This window comes from Pelodiscus sinensis, chromosome 9 (assembly GCF_049634645.1).
Source record: "Pelodiscus sinensis isolate JC-2024 chromosome 9, ASM4963464v1, whole genome shotgun sequence".
In the NCBI taxonomy this organism is placed as follows: Eukaryota; Metazoa; Chordata; order Testudines; family Trionychidae; genus Pelodiscus; species Pelodiscus sinensis.
In genome coordinates this window covers 39,853,607-39,868,537 of record NC_134719.1, presented here as the reverse complement: position 1 = coordinate 39,868,537, position 14,931 = coordinate 39,853,607, and the positions used below count along the sequence as shown (strand labels likewise).

The 14,931-nt window shown below is 46.9% G+C and overlaps 1 protein-coding gene across 1 annotated transcript in view; it reads right to left on the bottom strand.

Annotated features, from left to right (window-relative positions):
* Positions 1-1,164: 1,164 nt before the first annotated feature.
* LOC142830640 (uncharacterized) overlaps positions 1,165-14,931 on the bottom strand; it is a 62,861-nt gene continuing 49,094 nt past the window's right edge. The window contains exon 4 of the mRNA XM_075937117.1: positions 1,165-1,336. Coding sequence (XP_075793232.1) covers positions 1,165-1,336 — 172 coding nt within the window. The remainder of the gene's footprint in view (positions 1,337-14,931) is intronic.

Here is a 14,931-nt window from a genome sequence, read left to right as displayed (position 1 = left end):
TATACAGAGTGATTGTAATAAGCTATGTGGCCTTATCCTTCCTCCCCCAGCTATGTATCAGACTCTTATTACACTCATGTTTCTTTTACTATTCAGTGGTGCCTGTGTCCAGTATTTCTTAGCGTAAATAAAAATCCATAGATCCAGAACAACAGGATCTTTATTCACTGTGCCAACTGTGGTTGGGGGTAGAGGGAGCGGGGAGAACACCACACATACATGTCACATCAGTAGCTGGTCATTCATGAAACAAGTTTTCCTTGACTCTGTGATAACAAAGCGCCTCAGCGTGCTTTTCTTATTACTCTGCTGTCCAGCTGCTCATAACTAGTCTGCCTCAACCTTCCACCACCTGAAGAAACTTTCCCTTTTATTTTCCCAGATATGGAGTACACAGCAAGCAGCAACAACAGTGGGAATGTGGCTTTCACTGAGGTCTAACTAGTCAGTAAGTTGTGCCAATGCCCTTTTAAATTTTCAAAGGCACATTCTACCACCATTCTGCACTTGCTCAGCCTATAGTTTAACTGCTCCTCACTGTTGTCCAGGGTGCCTGTGTATGGCTTCATGAGCTACAGGAGCAAGGGACAGGCTGGGAGTCCAAGGAAACCTATTGGCTTTTCAACGTCTCCAACAGTAATTTTCCAGGAGAAAGTTCCTTCTTGCAACTTTCTGAAGAGACCAGAGTTCCTAAAGATGAGCGTGACATACACCTTTCCTGACCATACCACATTGGTGTTGGTGAAACAGCCCTTATGATCCACCAGTGCCTGCAACACCATTGAGAAGAACCCCTTGTGTTTTATGTACTCTTTGGCATGGTTCTCTGGAGCCAAGATAAGAATATGTATTCCATCTATTGCCCCATTACAGTTAGGGAACCCCATCATAATGAAGCCATCCACTATGTCTTACACATTCCCCAGAGTCATTAGCTTTCCTAGAAGAAGGATTACTGGCTGGCTACTTGGATCATAGCAGTCCCCCAGAATAGATTTTACCATTCAGAATTGCTTCCCAACTGACCAGTAGCAATCTGGCATTGCAAGCTCCCATGGAACTATCACTATGCTGTCCCCATCAGCCTATACTTGTTTCCTGGGACCAGAATCAGCATTCCACTGTGTCAACATGCCCAGATGGCACCAGCATATGCCAATTGCTTTATTCAATGGTTTCCAGCTGGTCTATGTAGGTGGCCTCCTCACTTTCTTCCTTGCCCTGGCAGTTCCTGGCTATACTCTGTACATACTGCAGGATAATGCGTGAGGTATTTGCAATACTCACAACAGCAATGTACAGCTGAGCAGGGTTCATGTTTACAGTGTTATGATGTCTGCATAGATAACCCAGAAAATAAAGTCACAGAATGATTATTTGCCATTTCTTTCAAGGTGGCAAAGAGGAGGGAGGTAAATGCATCATGGGAGACTGAGGACATGTACCCCCAAACCACCTGTGATACATTGGGAGCCTAGCCCAGAATTCAAATGGGCAGCAGGGACTGTGGAATCACTACCCATAGTGCATTGTTCTGTGAGTCAATGCTCGCCATGGTAGTGATGTTGCACATTGCCAACCAATTGTGCATAGTACTAATGTGTCTAATTGCAGTCTCTTCTTCTGTAATCCCCTTCTGCTCACTGCTTCTGGGCTATATATAGGCTACTCCTATTCCTGTCCAGCTGAATTAGTCCTCATTGCTCCCTGGCCCTTCCTCCAGATGCAACTTGAGTAATTAATTGGCCCACCTGCCACCATTCAGGCCTTGTCTAGAGTGTACACCTCATCACCAACCCTCCAGTCAGAGCTCAACAATTTTTCCCCTGGAGCACCGGCACCATTTTTTTTTTTTTAACAAAAAAAGCACTGCACTTAAGTATATAATACAAGCAAATGAAAGTCAAGCAAAGAGATACTGTTTTTTAAATCAACAAAAAAGATTTGAACATCAATTAAAATCTGCATACCACTTAAAGAAAAGGAGCAGTTCATGATACCTTCACTATTTTCATCAAGTATTCATAGATCTTCCAAAACATCTTAAGATACCAAGCTATGAAAAAGTGGATGTGTTTCGCAGAGCAGGAAAGAGTCTGATTTTGCAGTACTTTCCTAAACATATAGCACCCACTTCCTCATTGTCAGTCTCCCCCTGTTGTGCTTAGTCCTAAAGGCAATAACAATGTTAAAAAGAGGAAATCTAAATAATCACCTGTTGGTATCATCCACTACCATTTTGAAGTCCATGTAACTTAACATTCAAAGACCAACTGGACTCTAACTTAAAGTAGCCTGCAAAGTGTTCAGATATTTTCAGAGAAAGTCAGAGGCTAGGCTGAGTTTTAATTTATGGAATATTAGCTAAGGCAGTGAAAAGATCGCATATTAGACACTGAGGATATTTTATAAACTGATGACTTATTTCAGTAGGACATAAAATGTTGGTCATGGCTATTCATCAATTTACTACAAAATAATTTTGTCCTTTAGTCATTACGGCCATGTCTACACTAGGAAATTATTTTGAAATTACTAAATTTGACCTAACTCCCAATTCAACAAATTCGAATTAGCATGTGCACGCTATGAGGAAGCCTCAAAATTGGTCCAAGGCAGGCTCTGTTAATGTGGATGTGCTACATTGGACTTAGAGCCCCACAAAGCACAGGAGAGTAATTAGTTCAAATTACTCAGGGGAGTAATTATTTCAAAATAGCTGCAGTGGAGCATCCATACTACAGTTATTTCAAAATAACTATTTTGGAATTAGCGTTATTCCTGACAAAAAGATTTTTAATTAAGCAGTCTGTTATTTCAAAATAATGGGCTTGGTAGTGTGGACTTGCCACTTATAAATTTTACGTTAGTGAGGGTTATTTCAAAATAAAGTCTTAGCGTAGTCCAGGGCTTAGACAACATAAAATAAAATAATTTAAAATGCATACTAAGCACAGCACCTTTCTGCCACTTCATGAAAATGTGGTAAATAACCTTTGTTACCCTCCTTAAGCCTATGCTTGTAAGGCAGTGTTTAATCCCTGTAAGTCCTGCAATATGTGAAAAATGTTATTCAGAAGTAAAGGTAGTCTGAAATGGGCTCTCATTTCAAAAAGAGCCCAAGTTCCAAAATGCACAGACTGATTCTCAAGTGAAGGTTTTACCATGCCTCTGCATGCACCACTGCACTTCTCATGGAGCGTTCTTTTTTCTTTTTGTTACACTGGCACAGATGACATTTTCACAGTAGTGCTCACCTACCAGGTTCTGACCATCTGTTTCTTTGCTGCAATGTGTCCTTTTCGGAAGTGTATTATACAGTATACAAATTCACTTTCACCATTTCTGTCAGGGAAAAGATTGTGGTTGATAAATGCCCCCTTCCTGACAATGTTTGAACATCATTTACAGACTGCAATTACCTCTAAACATGGAAATTTTATAATAAATTAGGTTTTGATGAATAGTTATCCATCACACTCTTTTCCCTGGTTTTGAGGGCTAATCTTGCTCCAGTTGAAATCTGTGGCTACAAGGGCCACCTACTTTCCCAATCGAATGGCCTTTGCAGTGCATGGTGTCCAGTTGGGAATTTGGCAATTCTAACTACATCCTTACTGGCATTGATGGGTGAAAATATGGACCTTTAAGTTGGGTCTTCCCTCTAAAGCTGAATATTGGCAGCAAGGGAAGCCTAACCCAGGTGTGAGCAGACAATATTCAATTTACTATGACATCACTGTTTCTGCACTCCTCTTATGACTGGGGGCATTTCCCACAGTCCTTTGTGCCGATACGTTCTTTCTCTTCACTACAGTGTAGATAGGTGCTAGCCCAAGGTAAAGCAGAAGCAAAGCTCTAACCTACACCCACAGCTGAATAAACTAACCTGGGCTTAACTCACTTTGGGTATGTCTACACTACAAAGTTAATTCGAACTAACGGATGTTAGTTCGAATTAACTTTGATAGACGCTACACAAGCGCTCCGCTACTTCGAACTTAATTTGAACTAGCGGAGCGCTTAGTTCGAACTAGGTAAACCTCATTCTACAAGGGCTAAGCCTAGTTCGAACTTACTAGTTTGAATTAAGGGGTGTGTAGCCCCTTAATTCGAACTAGTGGGAGGCTAGCCCTCCCCAGCTTTCCCTGGTGGCCACTCTGGCCAACACCAGGGAAACTCTACTGCCGCCCTCCTGGCCCCGGACCCCTTAAAGGGGCACGGGCTGGCTACAATGCCCGTGCCAGGTGCAAGCCTGCCAGCACCCAGCCAGCAGACCCTGCACCTGGCACGGCTCGAGCCACCCACCCGATGCCCCCCAGCCCTCCCCCTCTTCCCGGGACCAGGCTGGCGGCTCCCGGGAGCTTGCCTGGGACCGCAAGAGGCGGGCACCGCCTGGTCTAGTGCGGACATCGTGGACCTCGTCCATGACCTCTGCACTAGGCACAGGAAAGTGGCCATCGAGGGCAGGAGAGCTGCCAGCCTGGCCACCCAGGAGCAGGTGTGCATGAAAATCAAGGGGGTCCACTGAGACCCCCGACCCTGAGCCCTGAGCTTACAATGGCCGTACTGGGTCAGACCAAAGGTCCGTCTAGCCCAGTAGCCTGTCTGCCGACAGTGGCCAACCCTAGGGACCCTGGAGGGGATGGACCAAAGACAGTGACCAAGCCATTTGTCTCGTGCCATCCCTCTCCAGCCTTCCACAAACTTTGGGCAGGGACACCTCTCCTACCCCCTGGCTAATACCACTCCATGGACCCAACCTCCATCACTTTATCTCACTTCTCTTTAAACTCTGTTCTAGTTCTAGCCTTCACAGACTCCTGCAGCAAGGAGTTCCACAGGTTGACTCTTTGCTTTGTGAAGAACGACTTTCTGTTACTAGTTTGAAGCCTGCTACCCATTCCCTTCCTTTGGTGTCCTCTAGACCTTCTATTATGGGAACTAATGAAGAACTTTTCTTGATGCACCCTCTCCACCCCACTCATGCTTTTATAGACCTCTATCCTATCCCCCCTCAGTCTCCTCTTTTCTAAGCTGAAAAGTCCCAGTCTGTTTAGCCTCTCTTCATATGGGACCTGTTCCAAACCCCTCATCATTGTAGTTGCCCTCCCCTCTCCCACCCTCTCTCTTCCCCTCTCCCACCTCCTTTTCCCAGTCTTCCCCAGTTTTGTTCAATAAAGAGAGATTCTATTTTTGAACACAATTGTCCTTTATTTTGTACATCCGGAAGGGGGGCTAGGGAAGGGTAAGTGGAAGGAGGTGAGGGAGGAATGGGTTACAAGCCCCCGATGGGGAGGACTGGGCTGGCTCTGTGGGCTTCTGGGGGTGGAAGCTCTCCTGCAGCCCCCCAATTGCCCCCTCTCCCCAGATGGCAGCCTGCGGCAAGTGCAGCCGGTCTGATGGCCGAGTGCTATGATGTGCCCAGTGTGGGTACTCCGGGCAATCCAAGTCAGCACTGCTTTGCAAGCGGGGCACCCCTGAGAATTGTCTGTCTGGGGTGGGGGTCGGGTCCCTTTAAGCACAGCCCTCGGCTAGCCTGAGACAGCAGATCCACGCTCTAACTCCTCATCTGATGCCCTGACGGCACTGCTTCCGGCCATCCTTAACCCCGGTTCAGGGTCCACTCTGTGTGGACGTGCTCGTTTGAATTAGGAAAACGCTAATTCGAACTCGTTTTTTAGTCTGGATGCGTTAGTTCGAATTAGCTTCGTTCGAATTAACTAATTCGAACTAAGTTAGTTCGAATTAGCGCTGTAGTGTAAAAATACCCCTGCAAAGTGAGATAAAATGCTTTTGTGTGAGGACAGTAGAGGAAATTGGGCTAATACCCAAGAAACAGCCCAGGATAACTCTGTCATGAAGACACATGTGTAGGTCCCAATCCAACAATGGGTTCCACAGAGGTGGAGTCTGAGCCTACTGGTATGAATAGGGCCCAACTTGGACACTGAGATTCATCTGCATGGAGCACCTTGTACCATCAGAACTTTAGTGAGCAATTCCCAAATACAGACACACATACCCCATTCCCTGCATGTGTCCCCTCTCAAGCCTTTGCTTCGCCAAAACACACATATATAGAAACATTCCATGGACTAGATCCTTAACTGGTATAAACTGACATAGCTACTGTGAAGTTAATGGAGATACACTGATTTGCATAAGCTTCACAGTTCTGAGGTTCACTCCAAATCAGTAAGGGGTTATATCATCACCTGCCCTGCACCTTTAGGTGTCTTAAATGCTGTACTTCTATGGCTCACATAAGTATGCAAGTCATATGCCACCTTCCTTGTACAGGAATACCCACAGTACCCCATTTCCTCAAAACTTTCTCCTGTAGTAGTCACCATCTCCAGAAATGCTAACAGAAGTTAAGTTTATTGTTCCTTTATGTAGAGAGTAAACATCAGCTCATTAATTTAACTGTGATTTGCCAAATACTTATTAAACTCTCAGTAATGTGTTGGTTATTACTCAAAGAAGAACAATCTTATTAATCCAAAAGGCATAGATTTAAGTGATACCAACAATAAGAGGAAAAGATAGAAAATTACAGGTAAACAATAGCAAAAATAGTCTTCTAAGGTTAGAACTTAATTTCAGCAAATTACAAACTTTGCCTAAGATGTTCTCACCAATAAATATTCAGTTCTCAGAGACATCAACCCCTTTGCCTGAAGGACCCATTACTTTGTGATTTCAAGATCTGCTCAGGTGATAGTTGCCAAAATGGCATTCTGTTCTTGCATCTGTCTTCCAAAGTTCCTCTATATATAACTTCCAAAGGTCCATCTAGCCCAGTATCCTGTCTTCTGACAGTGGCCAGTGCCAGGTGTCCCAGTGGGAATGAATAGAACAGGTAGTCATCAAATGATGCATCCCCTGTGGCCCATGCCCAGCTTCTGACAAACAGAAGCTAGGGACACAATTCTCCATGCTGGCTAAGAGCCATATATGGAGCTATCCTCCGTTAATTTTTCTAGCTCTTTTTTAAACCCTGTTAAAGACCTGTCCTTCACAATATCCTCTGGCAAGAAGTTCTACACATTGACTATGTGTTGTGATAACATTTGTCTTGTTTGTTTTAAACCTGCTATATATTAATTTCATTTGGTAACCCCTACTTCTTGTGTTATGAGAACAAGGACATAATTTTCCTTATTTACTTTCTCCACACCAGTCATGATTTCAAACTGCAATCATATCCCTCCTTAATCTTGTTTTTTCTAATCTGACTCTGCCAAATGAGGAAAGATTAGTAATGATTCCTAACATTCTGTTTGATTTTTTGACTGCTACTGCATATTGAGTGAATGTTTTCAGAGACCTAACCACAATGACTCCAAGATCTGTCTCTTGATTGGTCACAGCTAATGTAGTCCCCCATCATTTTATACATATAGTTGGGATTATGTTTTCTAATATACATTACTTTGCATTTGTCAACAGTAAAATTCCTCTGCCATTTTGTTTCCCAGTTACCTACTTTTCTGAGATCTTTTTGAAGTTCTTCACAGTCTACTTTGGACTTAACTATCTTCACAGGTGATTAATCAGCCCTGCTCAGTCAATCAGCTTCCTGCACAGAGGCCTGAGCCTGTGACTGAGCAGGGCTGATTAATCACCTGTGAAGCTATGCTGCCACACAGGTTAGAAGGAACACTGTTACTGAACCCCTCAAATAACTCTTGTAGCCTGGTAAGAAAGCTTTCCCTTTACAGAATCCAGGTTGACTTTTCCCCCAACAAATTATGTTCATCTATGTGTCTAAAAATTCTGTTCTTAAATATTGTTTCAACCATTTTACCTGGTACTGAAACTAGATTTACCAGTCTGTAATTGCCAGGATGACCCCTGGAGCCCTTTTTAAAAATAGCATCACATTAGCTATCCTCTGGTCATTAGGTACAGAAGATGACTGAAAGGATAGGTTACAAACCAAAATTAGTTATTCTGCAGTTTCACATTTGAGTTCCTTCAGAACTCTTGGGTGAATGCCATCTGGTCCTGGTGACTTGTTACTGTTAAGTTTATCAATTTGTTCCAAAACCTCTTCTACTGACACCTCAATCTGAGACAGTTCCTCGAATTTGTCACCTAAAATGAATGAGCACTTTCTTATATGTGACTAATTGTAGCTGTGAATAAGAAGTCAAAAATAAACTAGGGAATACGATAAAAAAAATCAGAGTAGGGAGCTGATAGTTAGAAGGCTGACAGAAAAGAGAGAGGGAAAGGGAAAAGCCAGTATTTTTAACAAAATATCTGAGGTGCTGTTTATCTTTCACTTCTATTCTAGAGAATGTTAGGGCAGTGTTTCTCAAAGTGAGCTGTAGGCCAACTTTGAGAAAGCTGCTAATGGGCTGTTCCAGTTTACTGTATTTACTTAACAGCTCTGCAGCCACAGTGCCTTGCAGCTCCCCTTGGCTGCAAAAGGTGAACCAGAGCCAATGGAAGACAGGACGCTCTGTGGCTGCAGAGTCAGTAGGTAAACAAATGTGAGTGGCCTGTTAGCAGCTTTCTCAAAGAGGGCCTGGGCTCACTTTGAGAAACATTGTGTAAGGGAGATACCAGGCTGTGTTAATGTGGAGATCTGTAGAGAAAGATATGAGCATAGGAGGAAAGTAGATTTTTAGAAGTATTTTTAGAGCAAAATATTTATATAACCAGTGGGCCTGATGAAAAACCCATTAAAATCAGTTGGAATTTTTCTTCTGACTTTTCTGGCCTTTGGATCAAGGCTAATATGAACATGAAGGGGCTTATATAATTAGACACTTCTCATCTTTTCTTCTGTTAATAGTATTTTAAGAAATAGGATATATGTTTTAACTCCAAAGGTTGTTTTAACAGCAAAAGAAAAACATAAACTAAAGCATTTGTGGTGCTGCTATTCAGTATATATGAACTGCTAGTCTTCTCTTCTTAGTCTGCACAGTTAGACTAACAGATGCTGATTTGACTGTTCTTCTTGAGGATGAGAATACTCTAGCCTTGTCAAAATCAGTGAAACTATGTGAGACACCATTAATTTCAACATGCTGTGATATTTCAAAATCCAACAGAGCAGGGCAACCTTGAATGTTTGACACAAGGTTTTAGAAAGGAACTAATCTTTCTTGGTAATTTCTATTAGACTTGGGTCCCAAATCAGGTTCCTGGATATTTTAATAATACACAAACTGGCACTCTGCCACTCTAGTCCAATAAGAAAGAGAATAAGAATGCATCTAACATAATCTAGACATAAAGAGTTAACCTTGTAATAGAAATGATACCATCTATTCAGTTCTGAAGGGATTATATTGATTTTAGTGTATTTAGGATTTCACATTCTCTAAGGCAGAAAAAGAACTCAGGCATTTTCTTGTGAGAAAGTGATAGTGCACAGAAGGGAAACAAACACCACTTTGGATAGAATGAAAACATCTGATCAAACTAAAAATCATATTATATGCCATTGTACAGAGCCAAGATTTGACCAATGACTGTGGCTAACAAAGAAATTGGAAGCTGACCATCACAGATGGCTGAGGAAGATATTATATGTTTTGTGGAAAGACAAACTAACAAATGTCAAAATAAGGAATCTGACAGAGCAGGGTATGTTTGAAAACGTATCAATATAATACAACTTGCCTTCTGTGAGTGAGGAGACCCTTCCAGCTACCTTAATTTCTGACATTTTATAACCAAATCTGTCAGCTACTCAGCACTTCCACTTCTGCAACAGAATTAGACTGAAAGTGGCATTACTGAAGTGCAAAGAATATCTTGATTCATGTAAAGATGGAGGAAGGGTCCAGGTGAAGGAAGGAAGGAAGGAAGAGAGAGAACTTCAGGATTATTCTTTCTCTTTCTCCTTACATTTCTACTATGTATTGCATAAAATCCTCCTTCCCCCCCATGCAAAGTCTTTCAATTATTTTTACATGTAATTTAAAAATAAAAACCTACAGTAGCAATAAGCCATATCAGAGTGCTCATACCAATGACATTGATGCACTTCATGGCCTTTGGCCTTATGCCTCACAACATATTTAGGGCATGCACCAGTGGCCCAGGAATACAAGCCCCATTGTGGCTTATCACTTAATTGGCAATTATAATTCTATAATTAACTATAGAAAAAAGCCTCTTGCCGAAATGTGAGACATCAAATTCCTCCTAAAACTAATCAACATAGACATTCATCTGCAAATAAATAAGCAAATTGCAGCAGAGAGTTAATGTTGTCAATTACAGCACCCAGTCAGGCCTCTCAGATCATGTGGCTCATATCAGTTCAAAACAACAGAGCAACCATCAAACTGATACTGGCCTTAATAGGTCATTGGCAGTATCCTCAGAAATCAAAAAGACTGAGAAACCCAAGTCACCTTGTCTCTGTAAACACCCTCATATAATCTCCTAGTCGACAATCACTTACAGGAGCAGTGGTCCAATAAATGAGCTCTTGACAATGTCACTTGCAACAGCACATCAGTGGGCTATAAGCCAACACTGATTGGCAACCATCATGCTGAACTTGACTGAATCCTTCACACCAAGCAGCAATACTAATTATTTGAAAACACACAGCTGCAACCCACTTATTCTTTTTAACAAGGTAGCAGACAGGCCAAGACTATGAACAACAGAAAATATATTCTAATAAGATTCAGCTAATCCTTTGGTTTTGGATATTTAAAGTTTTTCCCCATTTCCTCACACATGTGGGCTGTCTCTACACTGGCACCTTTTTCCAGAAATGCTTAAAACGGAATACTATTCTGTTTTCAGTTTTTCCGGAAAAGGAGTGTCTACATTGGCGGCACGCTTTTCCGGAAAAGCAGAAGCCCGGAGCCATTTTGAAGAGGGCAAAGGCCACCAGACCTTTCCGGGGGCGGGGCCAGACCGCCGTTCAGACACGTGCTTAAGGGGGTCTCGCTGGACAGCCATTGGTCTCCTGCTCCCGTGCCTTGGGGCCACTGCCAGGGACTGACACCCTTAGCAGGTTTGGTGGTTGCCCTCTGAGCTTTGGGGACACCACCCTTTGGCCCCCAACTGCTTTTCTGTGAGTTTTGTTTTGTCTGCCCTGCTCTGTCTGCTATGGAGCCGTGGGTGGCCATGTGCCTGGTCGGACAGGTGCCTGCGGCTCGTGCTGCAGGCCGGTGCCCTGCTGTTCATGGACCAGGAGGCAAAGATAGCCTTGACTGCCTCACCAGGGAGGCTGTGGCAACCGTGTGGCATCAGCACCCGACTGTAGACAGGCCCGTCAGGAGTTTGGACAGCAGCACCGACTGATGGGACTGGGTGGTCCTCGGACTCTGGGACGACCACCAGTGGATCCGGAATTTCTGGATGAGAAAGCGGACCTTCCTGCAGCTGTGCACCTGGCTCACCCCCGCACTGCATAGAGCCACCACCCGGCTGAGGGCACCCATCCCCGTGAAGAAGATGGTAGCCATCGCGCTCTGGAAGCTGGCCACACCGGACAGCTACCGCTCGGTGGCCCAGCAGTTCGGGGTGGGAAGATCAACCGTCGGAGTGATCGTCATGGAGGTAAGTGGGGGAGTGGGATGGGGGGGAGGGTGCTGCACTCCAGGCCCAGGGACAGCCAAGACTCCCGGCTGGGTCGCCCAGGGGTTTGGGCCGTCCCTCCCTTGCACAGGCCCGGTGGGGGGGGTGTGCGGCGAGGGGGGCCCTGGGGTGTGTGTTTGTATGTGTGTGTGTGTGTGTGTAAGAGAGAGAGAGGACAGAGGGAATCAAGGGGGGGGGCCCAAGGGAGCGCACACTCACCCCTGCCGTATGTGATGCGTTCCCTTGTGTTTCTCTGCACCCTTCTGCAGGTCGTCCACGCCATCAACGACATCCTGCTCCCGCGAATCATCCGCCTGCACGACGTGGATGATACCATGGCCGGCTTCGCTGCCCTCGGGTTCCCCAACTGCGGGGGAGCCCTGGATGCCACCCACATCCCCATCCGGGCCCCGGAGCATTGAGCGGGCCATTTCATGAACCGCAAGGGGTACTGCTCCATCATTCTGCAGGCCCTCGTGGACCACCGGGGCCACTTCGTGGACATTTACGGGGGCTGGTCCGGCCGGGCACACGACACCCACATCCTCTGGAACTCTGGACTGTTTCGCAGGTTGGAGGCGGGCACCTACTTCCCCCGGCGAGACTTGACTGTCGGGGATGTGCCTATGCCCATCTGCGTCGTCAGGGACGTGGCCTACTCCCTGATGCCCTGGCTAATGCGGCCCTACACGGGGCAGCCGGACCAGAACCGGGCCCAGTTCAACGACCGCCTCAACCGGGCCCAAAACCCAGTGGAGCTGGCGTTTGGACGTTTAAAAGCCCGCTTCCGTTGCTTGCTCACCCGTCTCGAGATGGGTGAGCAGAATGCAACGGAGGTCCTGGTCGCGTGCTGCGTGCTCCACAACATTGTGGAGCGCAGTGGGGAGGCCTTCCTCCCTGCATGGATGGCAGCTGAGGCACAGACCTTGGAACAGCCCGACACAGCTGCCGTCCACCAGGCGCACCAGGATGCGGTGCGCATCAGAGACATGTTTGCTCAAGCCCGATAGTAGGACAAGCCCCTATCCTTCCCCACCCCTTCCCCTTACCTCCCCCCCAATTGTAAAGCATCGGGTTAAAGCACATCGGCCGTCATCGAGACTGTTCGTCGGGTGCGTCGGGCTTAGCTAGGGTTTTTCTTTTTAGCTTAGGCTAGGGTTTAGGCCACCATCGCCTGTCCCGAAGAACAGCCACGAGGATTCGGGGTTCGTGCGGAAGGCTGAAGTCAGCATACCTGATTCCAGTCATCTTCCGTCGAGGGATCTCCTGGCTGTTCCTCTCCTGAGGCCCGGAAGGACCAAAGGATTGAGGTGGCCAGCAACACCATCAATCGTCCTCCCTGAGCCTAGACTATGTTTAATTAACTGTAGAAACTTGCACAGATACAGACAGACATCATCTTTCTATCCAAGTGCAAGAAGATGGACATCGTACCCAAAGGACTGAAAGTGAACAATTTCATATGTGTTCATTTTTTTTTTAATTGTATCCTTTGGTATATATGGTTGTGACTATTTTCTTCCACTATTTGATCTGAGGAAGTGGGTCTGGCCCACGAAAGCTCATCATCTAATAAACCATCTTGTTAGTCTTTAAAGTGCTACATTGTCCTGCATTTTGCTTCAGCTACCCCAGACTAACACGGCTACATTTCTATCACTTAACTGTAGTGTGCATCTTGTAACCGTTCTTGTTAGCTATGTAAATATAGTTTGTTAGCTATGTAAATATAGTTTGTGGTTTACATTTTACTGAAAAGTCTCAGTATTTATTTATGCACCACAAACCACTGACCACTTAAGAAGGGCCCCCCCAGTGATAGAGTACAGATTTTGTTGTCCACAGTTTGCAACCATGTTAAAGTTAAGTGGCTACTTGGCATCCCACATCATTTCTTACACTAACTAGAGTTACACAATTACCAACACAGGAATGAACAGCAAAATAGAGAACTGTTTATTTACAAGGGGGGGGGGAGACCTTCAACTGGGACGGGGGGGGAGACTTTCAACTGGGACAGGATGGGTGGGCAGTTACTGGGACGGGCGGCCCCTGCGAGTGCTCCTCTGGGGGCCGGCCTGCCCACGCTGGGCAGACCGCGTCGGGGCAGGCTGCACGCAGAGGTGGCCGGGGAGGTGGGCAGGCTCAGGAGCAGGAGCAGGGGCAGGGGCAGGAGCTGGGATAGGAGGAGGGGCAGGAACAGGGGCAGGAGCTGGGATAGGAGGAGGGGCAGGAACAGGGGCAGGAGCTGGGATAGGAACAGGGATAGGAGGGGGCATGGGCTGTGCTATGGGAGGGATGGTGGGGGCCTGGGCTCCGCCCATGCCATAATGAATGGCATGCACAACATGTGCTGTCAGCGTGTCCATAGTGGCGCGCATCCCTCAGCACTCGACCAGGAAGGCAGCCCAGCCCTCCTACAGCCACTGCAGGTCCCCCTGCACCCGCTCAGTGATGGAGGCCTGGATTGCCTCCACGGCGTTACGTGCCGGCGAAGCAGCTGGTCCCTCTGTCGGAGCCTGTGCCTCCGGGGTTGGCCAGCTGGGGGTGCCGCTGCTGCTGGAGTCGAGGGTCTTGTGCTCGGTCCCGCTGCAGGGAAGACAAGAAAGGATGGGTCAGTCAGGCAGGCCATCCACTGTCCCCACACCACATGCCCTCCACCCCTGAGCCCAAGTGACCCCACAGTTGTGTGGCTTGGGCCCACTCGGTTCCCCTACTGCCCCCGTGTTGTATGTTTGCAAGGAGAACCGCCCCTGGAGTAGGGTCCTCCCTCCAGTATTGTAAGCACCGGTCTGTATCCTGGCCCCGTGGACGGCGGGAGGGTGCTTGTGCTGCGTTCACCTGTGGAACTCCCTGCCGGTGGAGACTGTGAAAAGCTTTGGGCTAATCACTGGTGTTTGACAGGGAGCAAGATGCATCCCCACGCAGTGCCTGGGAGCACATCTGGCAGAGGCGGTCTGGGCTCTCAGATCCCCTTGCATGGGATATCTCCTGGATGGAACCAGAAGAGTGACTGGGTGGGGGGATGTTCCATCCTTGCAGCAAAACTCAGGGGCCCTTCTCCCTCCCGCTATCCCTCCCGCAAGCCCAGGGACATGTGTGGCCACAGTGGAGACTTCCCTCGGGGAGGCAGCCAAGGCACCGGGAGCAGGCGAGGGGCTCGGTGGGGGTCCACGGTCACAGGACCGTGACACTGCGGTGTACCCAATAGCAGCTGGCTGTGCCTCACAGCAAGGCATGGGACAGTATGCTGTTCTCCGTGCTGCACCCTTGGCAGAGCTGCGGGCTCTGGGCTGAGTCCCTGGGGCCCTGGCCGGTTCCAGCCGGCATCCACCCTTTCCCCTGGTCCCGCCGAATGTGTGT